The sequence below is a fragment of the Bacillus rossius genome, chromosome 8 (assembly GCF_032445375.1).
Source record: "Bacillus rossius redtenbacheri isolate Brsri chromosome 8, Brsri_v3, whole genome shotgun sequence".
Lineage (NCBI taxonomy): Eukaryota > Metazoa > Arthropoda > Insecta > Phasmatodea > Bacillidae > Bacillus > Bacillus rossius.
This window is the reverse complement of record NC_086336.1, coordinates 70,554,629-70,571,121: the sequence shown is the minus strand read 5'-3', so window position 1 is coordinate 70,571,121 and position 16,493 is coordinate 70,554,629. Positions and strand designations below refer to the sequence as shown.

The 16,493-nt window shown below is 42.5% G+C and overlaps 1 protein-coding gene across 1 annotated transcript in view; it reads right to left on the bottom strand.

The window, feature by feature from the left end:
• LOC134535412 (inactive dipeptidyl peptidase 10-like) overlaps positions 1-16,493 on the bottom strand; it is a 344,969-nt gene that overhangs the window by 323,357 nt on the left and 5,119 nt on the right. The window contains exons 2-3 of the mRNA XM_063374486.1: positions 14,895-15,092; positions 10,275-10,437 (exon numbers count right to left, since the gene is read on the bottom strand). Of these exons, the coding sequence (XP_063230556.1) occupies positions 10,275-10,437; positions 14,895-15,092 (361 nt within the window). The remainder of the gene's footprint in view (positions 1-10,274; positions 10,438-14,894; positions 15,093-16,493) is intronic.

Sequence of the window (16,493 nt, the reverse complement as noted above, 5' to 3'; positions counted from 1 at the left end):
ACATTAAAATAATGTTAGGATACACGCTAAGCCTCTGGGGACGGCCCAGTTTCTCTCACAGTATCTCTCACAGTGTCGGTCACAGTTTCTCACACACTGTCTCTCACAGTGTGTCTCACAGGTTCTCTCACAGTGTCCTCTCACAGTGTTTCTCACACTGTTTCTCACAGTGTTTCTCAGTGTCTCTCACAGTGTCTCTCGCAGTGTCGCTCACAGTGTGACTCACAGTGTGACTCACAGTGTGACTCACAGTGTAACTCACAGTGCCTCCGGCCGAGTCAGAAGTCAGCGCCCAGAACGTGCGGTGCCTGGCGGCACTCGTGAGTGCGCGCGGTTGCCTACCCTGGAAGGCGAACACTGCCTTGAAAAAGATCAGATTTTATTGTCTCCGTCCTACAGGGGTAGTAGAGGCGTAAATGTACAGAACTTCATTTTGTGAGTTCCAACATTGGGCTGTTTTTTTTTATTGGCTCACTGTTCGTCTGGGCGATTCTGGGACAACTAGAATCCCTCAACCAAAGAAGTGACGAATCACGAGCCTCACAAGTTAGCGGCCAATGAACAGGCGACGTCTGCCCGAGTGTGCACAGGATCGTGGAGTCTATCCCGGAGGTCGTGGAACACGCGAATTTCTTCAGGTCCCTACTAATTGCACATGAATGCCGTGGAAGTAGAGACCGGAAAAATTCGCTGTTTCAATGACCTTCAGGATGGACTCCAAAATCCTCAGCACACACTCGGGCAAATGCAAACTGTTCATTTGGCTGCTGACTTGTGAGTCGTCTCGACTGGGGTGGGCCTGTGATTCGACACTTCTATGGGTGAGGTGTCTCTAATTGGCCCTCAGTCCTCCAGATTAACAGTGAACCAATGGCAGAAGCAGCACTTAGGTAAAATTGTTTGAGTTTTAGCAAAACACGAAACGAATCAGCGAATTTTTTCAGGTCTCTACGCGGGAGTAATCAGAGCAACATCCCAGTGTGAACTAGCAAAGTCCGGACATTGCTGGAAGTGTCCGGAGCACGTACCTGCTCGGGACCGCCGGGAGGTGGAGACAGCAGACACCCGGAGGGGCGTAGCGACGCTCGTCTGTGACGGATCGTTGGTCGCCATGACAACAGCGTGGGCGCCGGACCCGCACGCTGCGTGGCTCCGAGCACGCGTCCCTAGCGACCCCCTCCCCCCCCCCCCAAGCCCCGGGTCGGGAACCAATCAGGCCGACTTCGTCCTGTCCCGCCGACAGAGCGAGACAGCTCGACGGAGCGAGAGAGAGACAGAGAGAATTAGTAAGCCTGCCGCGCGGTTAATGAAATGTCAGACCGGAACGTCATAAAAAAAAAAATACTTCCTGAATTTCGGAATACAGAAATAAGTGTATGTACTCTTTCTCTCACCCGGATCTAGTCTGAGGCGAGGTAAATTAGTTAAGTGCAGCTACGAAGGCCTTAATTTGAAAATAATTATGAAATTGGATCATTTATTTTCTCCTACGTATCCCCCGCGCAATTAATACAAAGTTTACTTATGCTAATGGGTGGAATTTAGTACATTAGTATTTTTTTTATTACGTTTCAGGTAAATTACTGATAAGTATTCGAGCGAAGTTTTAACTCTCAAGATTTTCTATGCAGAGTGTCTCAGTTAATCTCAGCCCAACTCTGTTGTTTTTCTACCCTTGTCACGAATTTGCTCGAAACCGTGATTAGACGTTACACATCTCTGACAGCACTGAAAGAATAAAGTAAAAAAAAGTGTGTGTGTATATATATATATATATATATTCTTTTGAGTTGGCGATGGTTTTGAGGTCTATAGACCATGAAACAAAAACACTTCCAAGCTTAAATGTTTGACACCGCAATAAAATAATTACTGCACAGACGAACACAGTGCACTAACAACGACGGGACAGTTTAAACAATAACAGCAAATGAAGACCGACAACAAATCCTGTACAACGCAGCAAATATACGAACACAACGATGAAGATAAACAGATATTATGGACATCACAACAAACAGCATTGTTTGTGCCTTATGACCAGGGTGTCCACAAGGGAAAAAAAATATTTCGTACCAACTTAGGCGAAAAAAAAGTACTAGATTTGAAATTTAAAAGTACCAAATTATTTTTTTTATGGTTTTAACAATTTAGGAAGTTATTATGACATTGCAATACTTGAAGTTAAATATCACACCAGACACACACATAAATTCCATAGTTTTTAAAAAAAAATTTCGCTTATAATAATAAAACATATTGGAGTTGCTGTAATGTTATTATATAAAAGAAACAAGTACTAGATCCGAGCGTAAATGTACTAGACCGCTAATAGATCTGGTAGGACAGTACCAACTGTGGACACCCTGCCGCGGACCGGAGGAAGCAGAGACGCCGAGGAAGGACGCATTGGAGAATGGGGAGGGGGGACGTGGAGTGGAGTCCTCGCGCTCTGAGTGGCGCGCTAAGAGCATCCCCCGGGGGGGGGGGGGGGGAGGGGGGCAGTTCCAGCTGAGCGACCCGACATCCTTCAAGTGCCCCGCCCACCCCGGTGTGCCCATCTTCAGAAGACTGCCCGAGGTATCACAGGGGTTTCCGTTCACGGGGAAGAAACAAACAATACGCTGAGTGCGGACGAGTAGAAATGTTTCCGTGTTTTTAGGAGAGAAAAAATGACATACGCATGTTTTTTCAGAAAATAATTATCACGGTTGTTAATACATTTTATACATTTGTTTACTTAAAGTAATATTCAATATTGAGGTTTTTATTTTAAAAAAATAATTTGATTGAATTTATACTTCACGAACCTAATTTATAATATCACTCCTGTCATTTTAAAAGATTATTTATATTCATTGCTTGCACGCCGAATTCAAGTTGGCTTTTTTATTACGCCAAGTAAGTATAACATGCATACGTATACGCACCTTTTTTTTTCAAACAAAAAACGTTAAAGCATGGCATTGGACATTGTCAGGAGTGACAATCTGTGACGCAGTTGAAGTCACTTCTTCACCTTCCCTTCACCACTTTGTCACGCCCAAAACATCGCGGAAATGGCGCTCAAGCACGGAAGATGTCGGTAAGTGAAAATGAACTAGAATCTCCGTCGTTAAACAATAAATTCCTTTAAAAAAAATTTCAAAACTGTTTCCATCATGCAAATCCACATCAGCCCATGCCAACATGGCGCACGCCACGAGATGAAACTGGTCACCAAGCAATCATGCAGGCGTGGCCACCTGCATTCAGGGGCGGCCTTCTTTTCACAGACGAGAGAGCCAAAACCCGAAGTTCCCCGAAGTTCATGCTTTTTTCCGTATCCTTAATGTAGCTATCCTAACCAAATCAACCGTCCACAGTGTTTTAAAGTATTTATAATGTAGCTAACCTAACCTAATCGACCATTAGTATCCTTTTATCAACAACGCCATATTTATTTACAATTAACAAAAAAAACCGAAGATGCACGATCGGTCGTTTGGCTTTCTCGTGTGTGAAAAGAAGGCTGCCCCTGCATTCAGAGGGATAAAACCTTTTTACGATATCGCAGCCACCATAGAAGAATGAAAAAAAGAAAGTCCCACAAACAAAATGCTTTGGTATGTTGGTTTTCTTCTTTTTTCTTTCAGAGAGCGACGTTACTTTGAAGGGAAGTAAAAGCGCGGATTCTTCACGACAAGGATTCTTACAAGAGGGAGGAGATGAGGAATTTAAAATAAAAACAAAACATGCGATGACGTCATTCGCGGGTCCGCCGCGGATAAACTTTTATAAAAACATGCTCGCCGACCGCAGCGCTGCAGAGCGGGGAACCTTTTAGCCGCGGCGAGGCAGACGGGGCTGTGTGAATATTTCAGGGGCGGCGGTGCTGGGACCTGGTACTTGTTCCTGCTCCTTGAAGCCCCGCTAATGTGGTTCCCTCGCCCCGCGCGCCGCTGGGAGGGGGGAGAGGGGAGGCAGAGTGCTCCTCCACCCTCCCCCCCCCCTCCCGAGGCAACGCCGCTCCCTAATTGGTCACACGAGCAGGCACAGGCCGCGTCCTGGCCCCCCAGCGCATCTCCCAACCTGGACGAGCCCTCACCGCAAGGTCCGCCATCTTGGGATTCTTGAAACGCGAGTTCGTTCCGGATCTCCGCGAGGAAATATTCATGACCACGACTGCGGAAGTTAATCTACACGAATCAATCACTTATTTGTTAGTTATGACTAGAGACCGGAAAAATTCGCGGGTTCAATGACCTCCAGGATAGACTCCGATATCCTCTGCACACTCGGGCAAATGCCAACTGTTCATTGGCTGCTGACTTGTGAGTCGTCTCGACTGGGTGGCCTGTGATTCACACTTCTATGAGTGAGGGTCTCTAATTGGCCCTCAGTCCTCCAGATTAACAGTGAACCAATGACAGAAGCAGCACTTAGGTAAAATTATTTGAATTTCAGCAATACACGAAACGAATCCGAGCATTTTTCAGGTCTCTAGTTATGACTTCTCGTGCAGACGGCCGCCAATCACAAAGCGGGCGTGCCTTATTGCGGTTTAAAGGGCGATCAGATTTGTTTCGGGTAAGATACATCCATAACCACGATGCAGTTATTTAGGCAATTATTTTGATAGTTGTATAAGCAATTAAAGTGGACAATCCGCACAAAATCTGGCCGCTAATGTAAGTTTAAGCTTGCTTGTGATTGGTGATCTTCTGCAAGAGAAGTAACTTCTTGTTTGGCCGAAACATCCAGGACAACACGTTTGCTGCCACGCTGAATTCCTGTGATTCGAGCGCCGACAGCGGAACATGCATCTCAGATTAAATCAACCAATCACGAGACACAGAGGAGTCCATGGTCATTTTGGTCTCGCAATATTTTAGCAGGAAAAAAAAGCATGACCGTGGGAAGAGCACAGTGAGAACTGAATGACGACTGTTATCACTATAGGCGCTGTCTCAACAAGCTTGTACCGAACAGGCATAGCTTCGCGCGGCTTAACCAGCGAAACTGATACACAACACACTGTATTAATAGGGCCATGCATATTTCGCGAAAAGCTTCCGAGATTATTTATAAGTTAAAACACTGTAGCATCGTCTGTGTTTAGTGATTGGGTGAATTTCTATCAGGCGCATGTAGATTGTTGCAACACCAATCACAGTTATTCAGTGGGGAAGCAAACGCGTCCTGAGTCGCTCGGTCAAAAAGGGCAACGACTTCTTTCGCAGACGGCCGCCAATCACAAGGAAGAAACCCCTAGTGCAGATATACCTTGTTGCATTCTAATAGGCGTTTAGATTTATTCGCGAAAAATGCCTGTCGCTATGTATCATTATTTACAGTCAATATTTATATATATAGCATTAGCTTGATGGCATGCGACCTCTCGAACGTCCAACAAGTATTAAGAGTCTGGCCTACAAAAATACTGAACACGTGGAATCTCCCAGTTGCCAGCGATATGCTCCAGTGGTTGATTCCGCACCAGGCTGAATTGCACACTTGTGTAGTTCTGTGCCACGTTTAAGACGGGACCACAGAATTTGATCACTATCCTGACACAGAGTACACTAGGACCTGTTTGTGTACTGATATAATGTTTTTTTTTAACACTTTGACGAAAGACATGTAGTATGTACGAAATTTTTGACGTGATAACGTCTCATAAATAGGGACCGGAAAAATTCGCGAATTCAGTGACCTACAGGATAGACTCCAATATTCTATATGCACTCGGGCAAATTACATCTGCTCATTGGTTAATGTCTCGTGACACCTATTAACTAAAATGCTTTTGATTCGATACTTATTTCGTTGAGGATTATTCATTGGCTGAGAGTCCTTCAGACAACCTGTAATCCAATCACTGAAGCAGCAAAAAGTTAAACGCATTTTGATTCTAGCCTATCGCGAAATGAAACCGCGAATTTTTCCGGTCTCTACTCATAAATCGATGAACGCCGGCTGCACGCACGAAAAAGCATGACTCATTGTCAAGTTCCGTCTGAGCCGAGCGTGCAAGAACCGGCCAACCACCTTGCGAGAAAATCTTTTATAATATCAAACAGTTTGAGGCGGGCATTTTAAAAGCAGCAAATTAAAAAATTTAATTTATTTGTCCAATTTCGTTATTTCGAATTAACAATTTATTGACATTGATTTGATTTCAGTTTATTTCTATAACTAATTGTTCGTGATTATATTTAAACAAATTATTTAAATTAAATTTTGCAAAAACTGTAAATAATATTTGAAAATTAAAAAGTATGCAATTTTTCATCAATGTTTTCTTATGACGATATCACGTAAAATTATCGTCCGTAAACCGACTTTACAGACAATCCACTTTTTTTTTACTTAAAAAAATATACTATAGTAAGATGTAAACAAACCGCCAACTACACAGGTGGTGAATGACATGGCAGTGTCCAGCCTGAGGCAGGGTCGACATGGATGGAGTGGGGCTGACTCTCGCAGGAGCCAGCTCGGGGGAAACCCGCAGGCCATGGCAACGTCCGTCACGCTTCCCTCGTGAGAACAACCACGCCGGGAATCGAAACCCGCTCGCCTTGCGTTGTAACCACTCGACCACCGCACCTAAGCAACTATACCTACTGGTAGGTAAATGCTTGAAAACTCTCATTGTTGAAATCATTATAGTCAGTATGTTTCAAAAGGCATTATCACCACTGGGCTTTCCAGAAATAATTTATTCCCATAAAATTATTATCACATGCCAGCAGATTCCATGAAAAATATACTACTTACTGCCATCTACCGTTTTCTCCTATTTCCAGGCTTTGTTATTTTATGTAGACGTTCTCTTTCATTTCCAAGCGTTTTCATATAATTCCTTTTCTTCATAACATGTCTGTCATTTTCATGCCTGTGGATGGAATTCTCATTTCTCCCTCTCATTTCCTCTTCCCCAGCGTTGCGTGAAAATTCATTTCTGAACATATGTTTGCGGCAGTTTTCAGTTCTTCTCTCTCTTCCCCCCTTTTTCCCTCCTCCCTTTATCACCTTATTCACTAACTAGACTTGCTTTGTTTGTTTGGTTTCCTTTACTTACTCAATTGTTTGAGCGGTTTCTTGTTAGGACACATTCCAAAGTGTAATTTTTTTTTTTGTAAATGGAACAGAAATATTCACTTAAAATTATAGACATTTAAATTTTTTTACATTTACATGAAAACAACTGTATCACTTAAGAATAGTGTTCGCAGTAGTACTGGGTTCTGATTGTTAGCCGGGCATTCATGCTCCGTGTGGTCCCAGTACCTCTAACAGTTAAAGTTATTTGTAAACTGTCATTAATACGCATAACAAAACAAAATAAAGTAAAATTATTGAATATTCGATTATATTTTCCATTGTTAAAAATAATTAAGCTTGAATGAAACCACAATTAAAGTATAAAATTATGCGCTAATTTCCTTAAATACTCCGTGTAATCTCGAAAAACGTATTTCATATACACAAAAATTACCACAGCCATGTGTTGAACAAAGTTGCAGTATCTTTCTTGTAGTATTACAAACTATTTCGTGACAACTGGTTTCGAAAGGAATCCTTTGTAATAGTACCGAATTATTTTTTCTGTGTACCTAATCTAAATCTTTTTGGCTTTAAACTCCTTCGCACCAAATTTCAGTAGCTCGTTGTAGACTTTATAACATTATTTGTAAACGTTAGTCGAAACAGCTTCTGCCTGTAAACTGGGATTTATTTTAACCAATTACATATTTACTTATTTTGTGTCTAGTATTTATTTTAACCAGTTTTTAAACCCGCTTATTTATTTTAATGGTAGACTGTTAATCTGAATCTATTAACATATGAATATGGGCATGTATCTTTCGCGAAAAATTCTGATAGCTCTTTAGCCTGCAATAAGGTATGCCTGCGATAGTGATTATTCTCTTGTAACTGGCGGCCGCCTACAAGAGATGCCATTGCCTTATTTGGCCGGGCCAATCAGGACGCGTTTGCTTCCGTACTGGCTGGCTGTGATTGGTGTGTAAATCTTTATCGCGAAAAATACATGGTAGGCAACTTCATGTAATTTTATTAATGGATAGCATATCATTATATTAAGTTATATATTTCACTACTATGCTGCCCTTTAAACACATACCTACATGATTATTCTCTTCGTACGAGTGTTTTGTTGCTGACTCGACAAGCCCTGCTACATCCCTAGCCAAATGATGAATATTTATCTCTTGGGTGTGCTGTTTCCGTGTGGTTCAAGCCAAAGAGAAAGATGGCCACCCAAAGCGTCCACCAATGACCAGCTGGACATTCCTCGAGTATATGGATATAGCCGTGGATTCTAGCGTGGTAGGGCCGTGAACCTATGAAGTTGGCTACTTAAATGCCTAACTCAAGGCTCAACTCTGGTCGTTATGATGGGTTGTTCTGTTTTAATACCATTACTTTCTATAAAAATTGTTTCTAATGGCGTTGCACAAATAAACATTGCAGTTTGTATGTTGTAAGAATTTTTTTTTTTGCCAAATACATGCAACATATAAATGTTATTTGAAAAAAAATCAGGTAGAATTTAATAATTAATTTATAAAAAAAATGGTTGTCTGTAAAGTCGGTTTACGGACGATAGTTTAACGTGACAACGTCATAACAAAACATTGATGAAATTATTGCATACTTTTATGAATAAAATTGAATTGTTTTTATTGAATTATCCCTATTTTGTATGGATACAAAGAAGGAGTGAAATGAAATCTGCAATTTAATTGATAAATTTTCATTTATTTGCACTCAGTAATTCAAATATGTTTATTACTTTAACGAAGAGATTGTTTTAACTATAACTTTTATACATGTTTGCTATTTAACTTCTTCCAATCTGTGTTATTCTGTAAAGGATAGGACGATTATAGGTAAAGTAGGAAACGAATGGTAGTGTTTCAAGTTTAATGTTCCTCGAAAAAGTCAAATCGATGGTTGTTCCAATCGAGTGTAAGAGAGATAGATGCGGCGCAAGCGTACAATGAGCGTAACGGGACACAGAGTAACGGGACACCACGTAACGGGACAAAGTGCGTAACGGGACACTTTTTCGTGCGTGCAGCCGGCGTTCATCGATTTATTAGACGTTGTCACGTCATAAAGGTTATTCAACTTTGCAATTGCGTGTGTGAACCGCTCCAGGAAGCACTTGGTGTCAGTTTGTCTCGCTAGATAGCAGCAGCCACACCCCCTACACGCCGCACAGCCGCCCCTAGCCGCTCGGCCGAGACCGCAGCATGATGGATCACGTGTCCAGCTGCCCGGCGCCGCCAGTTCCCTCGGCCATCCTGCCTCGCTCTGAGGTCATGGTCACAGCCACGCACCAGGAACCCAGGTTACACTTCAGTCAGGGACTGTTTTCAAGCCGTGAAGACCCGCTGCGTAATGGCACGGAAACATCGAGTCTGCTGCTTCCACAATGCACCGCAACGTAACAAATGGATAGCCAATGAGATTGTATTTAAATGTTACTAAGTATTATAATTTAAATAATAAAATATATATATAAATTTTTAGAAATTATAGTTCGGGCAGAATTTACAGTTATATGATAAATTTAAACGACTAAGCGATAATAGAACGCTGGATTTTCTGGTACTCGAAACAAATTTTTTAACGTATTTAGAAGATAAACAAACCATTGCTAAGCACTATTTCTGTAGAAGAAAACTAAAAAAAAAACACCAATAGACAAAAGCACAAATTAAGCAAAAAAATTGCTGTTGTCAACAGGATATAAACACCACATAATATTCCATAACAGGAATATGGTCAACAAACAAAGAAAAACCAAGAAAAATCGACTAAGAGAACGAAAAAAAAAACCCAACAAATGTTGTTTCTTTGTTTGTTCACCATATTCCTGTTATGGAATATTATGTGGTGTTTATATCCTGTTGACAACAGCATTTTTTTTTGCTTAATTTGTGTTTTTTTTCTTTTGGGAATTTTTTTTTTTTTGTTTTCTTCTACAGACATACATACATACATGTGCTTAGCAATGGCGTATGTCCAAAAGCTTACATAAAGTCATGCAATCCCATTGCACAAATCTTTCAAAGATGATAATAAACAAAGAATGCCACCAGCGCTGCCAAGCGCTCGGCTTCCATCGGCCGCACGAAGCTCTGCATTGCCGCAGGTCCGTCTCCGAGCCACTGTGGAGCGGGCAGTACATGGGGGCTGTGACGCCGCTAGAAGCAGCAGCAGGGGAGACTCACCCCTATCCTGCAGGGGAGACTCACCCCTATCCTGCCGAGGAGGAAGGCGTCCATCTCGCTCTCGGGGGCGGCGCTGGCCGCCGCCGGAGCTGCGGGGGCGGCCGCCTCCACCACGCCCGCCTCGCCGTCCGACTCCATGGCCCCCGGGGGCAGGCCTGCTACCCCGTCCACATCCCCGGCGCCCGGGCTGGGGGCAGAGCGCGCCCCACACGTCCGCCGTCACACTGCTGCCATCACGTCATCACGGCTAGGGACCTCTAGGCTAGACTCCGCAATTAATCCTCTCCTCATTGGCAGGGACCGGAAAAATTCGCGGGTTCATTGACCTTCAGGATAGACTCCAATATCCTCCGCACACTCGGGCAAATGCAAACTGTTCATTGGCTGCTGACTTGTGAGTCGTCTCGACTGGGTGGCCTGTGATTCGACACTTCTATGAGTGAGGGTCTCTAATTGGCCCTCAGTCCTCCAGATTAACAGTGAACCAATGGCAGAAGCACCACTTAGGTAAAATTATTTGAATTTTAGCATAACACGAAATGAATCCGCGAATTTTTCAGGTCTCCACTCATTGGTAGGGACCTGAAAAATTTGCGGGTTCAATGACCTCCAGCATGAACTCCATAGTTCTACGTACGCTCATTCAAATGTCACCCACTCATTGGCTGCTGTCTTGTGAGACGTCCCGACGTAGCAGTCTCTGTGATTTGATGCTTCTTCAGTTGAGTTTTTCCTCATTGGCCCAGAGTCATCCAGGTTGAGTTGTGAGCCAATAGCAGAGGCAGCACTGAGGTATAAGTATTTGTATTTCTAGCCTGTCGCGAAATGAATCCGCGAATTTTTCCGGTCTCTAACAGTGAGCCAACAGCAGACGGATCGGAAAGGTACAAGTATTTCGATTTTAGCCTACCGCGAATTTTGCCTCTTTCTGCCATTGGCTAGACCCACGCGAGTATAGCATAAAAAATTCTCTTTGATTCACATGTTTGTTACCTACATCAAAAAGTTCTCTGTCGTATATTCACCAGTTGCTATTTGCAGAGGTGTGAAATGCCACGTAAGTTATCTTAACATGGACACTTGCGAGACGGTTTACCTTTATTATGTAAGAATTATCTGGTGACGTAATGTGTGACGGAACACAAAATGCAAGATATTTTTCGTAACAGATCTTCAGCAGTAATAATGAAAAGAATATGAAATATTGCAGTACCGAATAATATATGTATGAAGTACTGAATGAATGATGAATTAATGGATTTGTGGTCTTTCGTGAGGGAAAAAAATTAATGAAAAGAAGGCTGACATATGAATTTTTTTTCCTTACGTTTTTAAACAGTTTCAAGTTGTACGGTTGGGTGACATCTTGCCACTTGAGTGTTGTTCAAACTACCGTAGTTTCCTTGCGTCTGTCGCGTGTTACGTGTTTGCACTGTGGCGTTTCTTATGTAGTTTATGAACAGGACTCGGCGCGGACTGACCTCGTGTGCCTCGCACACAGCACAGGCAGCAGTAAGGGCGACAGCGGCGCGCGCATCGAATACCCACTCGCCCCTATGCGTCGTGTTACAGGCAGCTGCGATGCTACTGAAAAGTATCCGTACATGTAGCTTTGTTATTGGACAGGACACAACAATGTCCGATGCACACCCCTTGGGTTCAAGGTTCTTTAATTATTGTGCAGTATAAAATTAAGGAGTTTTTAAAGACCCATTTACTTCATCGCTTTCACCACTATCGAGGTAGAAAACTATTTGTAAAAGCACAAAATCCCTTAAGAAAATAACCATGTTAATAGTTAATGCAACAAAAAAATAATAATGCCGTTATTTGGTTCAATTCTTACGGTAAGCCCCTATTGCTCACAGTTAATTCTGGAACACATTTTTAACCCAAGCAAAGTGTCTGAAAGTTTCCAGCCCTGACATATAATTTGATCGCAAATTACATTTACTTTATAAGTTTAAAATAAGACAGTAAAACACACATTTTAAGTTAAAAAGTGAGATATAAAATTCAAATTTAAAAACGTTTTTTTATAAAAAAAAATAGTCACGTGGCTCGAAATTCTCTGATTGCACTGCGCATGCGCAGAGCATTTTTTGTTAGCAATTAGGAAACAAAATAACATCAAAACAACTACTTGCACGCTATCAGTATTACTAAGTAGCACGTAAGGTCATTTAGTGAAACTCAAGGACTTTTAAGGGCAATTATTGAATTAAAGACAAATTAAGAGGTTTTAAGGCTATTTAAGAGGCGTAAGAACCCTGATGTTCGCTTCAAATGCCTCAAGACACAACACAGAGAATATACCCCTTTGTTGACATGTTTAAGGGCCTCAAAATAATGTTTGCAAGATAAATGTTTTGGAAGTAGGCATCAAACGTAGTTTAAACTTTTATCCCCCCAACCCCTCCTCCCAACAGTTTTAACAAACAATGTTTGTACTTTCGACAACGCAACATTGGAGTCCTTCCTCCCCCCTCGTTTTCACTTGAACTTTAAAGTAGATGTGGTGATAAATTTATTTTTTTTGCACAAGTAAATAACTGGATTTGTAAAATCGTTTATTAAAATATTTTTTTTCATTATGAAATTACGATTAGACCGAACTCTGCTAATGATTATAAGTTATCTGGAGAGAAAAAAAATTGTTTTTAGTAAAATTATAGCAGTTTAGGCCATACTTTTCTAAAAAAAAAAAAAAAACCATGTCAAAAGGATGTGGCCATTGCAAAGATGTTGTTCAGTTCTCATAAAACTACTGTATTGGTAGAGACCTGAAAAATTCGCGGATTCATTTCGTGTTATGCTAAAATTCAAATAATTATACCTTAGCGCTGCTTCTGCCATTGGTTCACTGTTAATCTGGAGGACTGAGGGCCAATTAGAGACCCTCACTCATAGAAGTGTCGAATCACAGACCACCCAGTCGAGACGACTCACAAGTCAGCAGCCAATGAACAGTTGGCATTTGCCCGAGTGTGTAGAGGATATTGGAGTCTATGCTGGAGGTCATTGAACCCGCGAATTTTTCCGGTCTCTATGTACTGGTAGTTTCATGCGATTCCTTGTCCTGCCGAGTCGCTGTCTCGGAAACCACTTCGACCTTGAACCCTACGGAACACTCTTGAGGGCCCGCCTACCCGGACACTCACGTGACGTTCAGGACTTCAGAAGAAACCACGCCATTAGGAAACTGCTCGAGGGGGACGCACCACAACGCCGAAATGCCAAATTGACCCCAACGCCGACAGCTAGAAAACTGCTGTGTACCACAATGCCGAATTACCACAACGCCGACAGCTAGAAAACTGCTGTGTACCACAACGCCGAAATACACTAACGCCAAATAATGTCATTGCAGGACTGCCACAAAGGTTAGGTTAGGTTAGACTAGGTTAGGCTAGCCTAGGCTAGGATAGGCTAGGTTAAGTTAGGTTAGGTTATATTACGCTAGATTAGGTTAGGTTGGGTAAGGTTAGGTTTGATTGTGGTATTTCGGCCTTAAGGTACATTTTAGAAACACACACAAATTCATTCAGTTGTTATTTCGGCGTTGTGGTACACAGTAGTTTTCTAGCTGTTGGCGTTGTGGTCAATTTTGACATTCGGCGTTATGGTATTTCGGCTTTGTGGTAACGACCCCTGCTCGAGATATCCGAGTGACGTCTGTTCACGAGAAGCATCTCAGAATGCACCGAAGGACGGATGGGTGATTCTGTTTCCGTGTTCCGCTTCTGAACTGCATTTTGAGGAGAGTGACATGGCTAAAACGCGCGTTTTTTTAGAATAATTTTGACATGAAAACGTAATACGTTCTTTAAATTATTCGTGCAATTTGGGAAATTTTGATTTAATACAATCTCTTGGACATACGCCATTGCAGTTTTTCTACTGGTTGCCATGGGAAAAATTCATAAATTCAAAATAAGAAATGAAATATATAAAAAAATATTATCTTATTTTGCAATCATTAATTTTTCCCATGACGAACAGTGCAAAACTGCAAGGCGAATGTCGAAGAAATTTTATTAAGTGAAACATCTTGTACAGATGGTTGAAAGCACTCAAGGTGCTCGCATTGGGGACGCACCACAACGCCGAAATACCACAACGCCGAAGTGCCAAATTGACCACAACGCCGACAGCTAGAAAACTGCTGTGTACCACAACGCCGAAATACACTAACGTCGAAAAATGTCATTGCAGGACTGCCACAAAGGCTAGGTTAGGTTAGACTAGGTTAGGTTAGACTAGGTTAGGTTAGACTAGGTTAGGTTAGACTAGGTTAGATTAGGTTAGGTTAGGCTAGGCTAGGATAGGCTAGGTTAAGTTAGGTTAGGTTATATTACGCTAGGTTAGGTTAGGTAAGGTTAGGTTTGATTGTGGTATTTCGGCGTTAAGGTACATTTAAGAAACACACACAAATTCATTCAGTTGTTATTTCGGCGTTGTGGTCAATTTTGACATTCGGCGTTAATGGTATTTCTGCGTTGTGGTCAAATTTGACATTCGACGTTATGGTATTTCGGCGTTGTGGTAACGAACCATCACATTGCGCATTTATCTTAGTTTCTCCGCCTCTCGAACGCCATGGTTGTTGTCCTACGCAGGACGAGGAGACACCGGGCGGGAGACGCCTTACCGAGCTGGCCTCTCGGCCACTTGTTGCGGAGAGGCAGCGACGCGCCGTCTGGCCCGTGGCTCCACTGAGGCCAGCCTCGCAGGCGCTCGCCGGCAGAGCGCGCGTGGCGCTGCGGCGCGGCCAAGCGGGGAACTACTACCTGCCCGCGCGCGCCCCTGGCGGCCGCCGCCCGCACTGCCAGCGCCCCGCTGCTGGGAGTCCGCGTCAGGGGGGTCACAGTAGATAGGACGAACTGAATCCTTAAAAATTGGATCATACCATGTTTCACCAACATCGGGAAAAATAGATTACAAGTTTTGATCTCTTTTGTTTATTACATGTCCAGTTGTTATTAATTTGTGTTAACCTAAGTTGCTGTCACAGTACTAGAAATTACTTCTATTCTAATTATAAATAGTTTTAAATTAATTTAAGTTATTTTTTGTGAAAGTAGGCCTATACTACATTTCTTGCATCATATGTAATATTTGAACTGTTAGCAAATACAATCATCTTCATAATTGTGTTTATGTTTGTACAGTGTCTTGTCTTGTGCCTATGTATGTTTTTATGTATTAAATGGTGTTGTTGTGTGCGGGCCCCTAGGGTCCCTACTTGTTAAAAAAAAAAAAAAAAAAAAAAAGTCGCTAAAAAGAATTGTTCACCACTTGAAGCTTAACACCTTAATTTCACGCAAGTTAAAAATATATGTCTTGCAAAGAACATAAAACCGTATCACACATTCTCGTAACAATAACAGTGAGGCGTGACACGGAGGTTAATGTTTACACAATTATCGAGGACAGGTTGAGGTTGATTTCACCGTTAATATAAACTAAAACACGAGCAAAGTAAAATAAATAGAATTGATGTGCCGTATTTGCACCAAGTTTGTGAATAAAGATGCCAACTATCACGCGCTAAACCTTCCTCAGGTTGTATTTGGCTGTAATTTTTTCGTTGTCAAGTTGCAAAGAAATGGTATGATCGCAAGGGTTTTGTTTACAAATTTAAGCGAACGATAATTACTATGGGAGTGGCGCCTCTCCCTTTACTTACTCTATGGTCGGAGTCACTCGCCCGCGATGAAGGACTGGACAATTTCCCTAACCGACTTCGGTCAATCTGAGGCTCTTGTCCACTCCTGAGTGCAGGCTCGATGCACCAGCTCGCGACAAAGCACGAACTTAACAAAAGCTACCAAGCGATAAGGACACACAGTGCTGATTCAAAATAGTGTAGAGCACGCAGGTAAATGGTCGCCCCCCTCGGGTTATCTGCCTGTCGTGTTAGGGCTGACCCTCATGTCTGATGGCATCGCTCGCCTGGCAGGCCTCACCTCCAGTGCCGGCTGTGTGCTGAAACGCATGAGATTTTGAATTGCAGCTTAAATAAATTTAAATAAATAATTTTCTTTCTTCTTAATTTAAGTGGGCTGGCTGGCAGCCCGGCGGTAAACGACTAAAGTCGCCCCCGAAACAACCAGTGCCACCCAAACCAATGCGGACAGCAATGTTCAAGCCCCCAACCCCCCCGTATGGTAGACTCATTTCTACATACTCTGTCCAACTCTTCTTCCAGATTCCATCCTTCTGTTTTCCCGTAAGCATCCT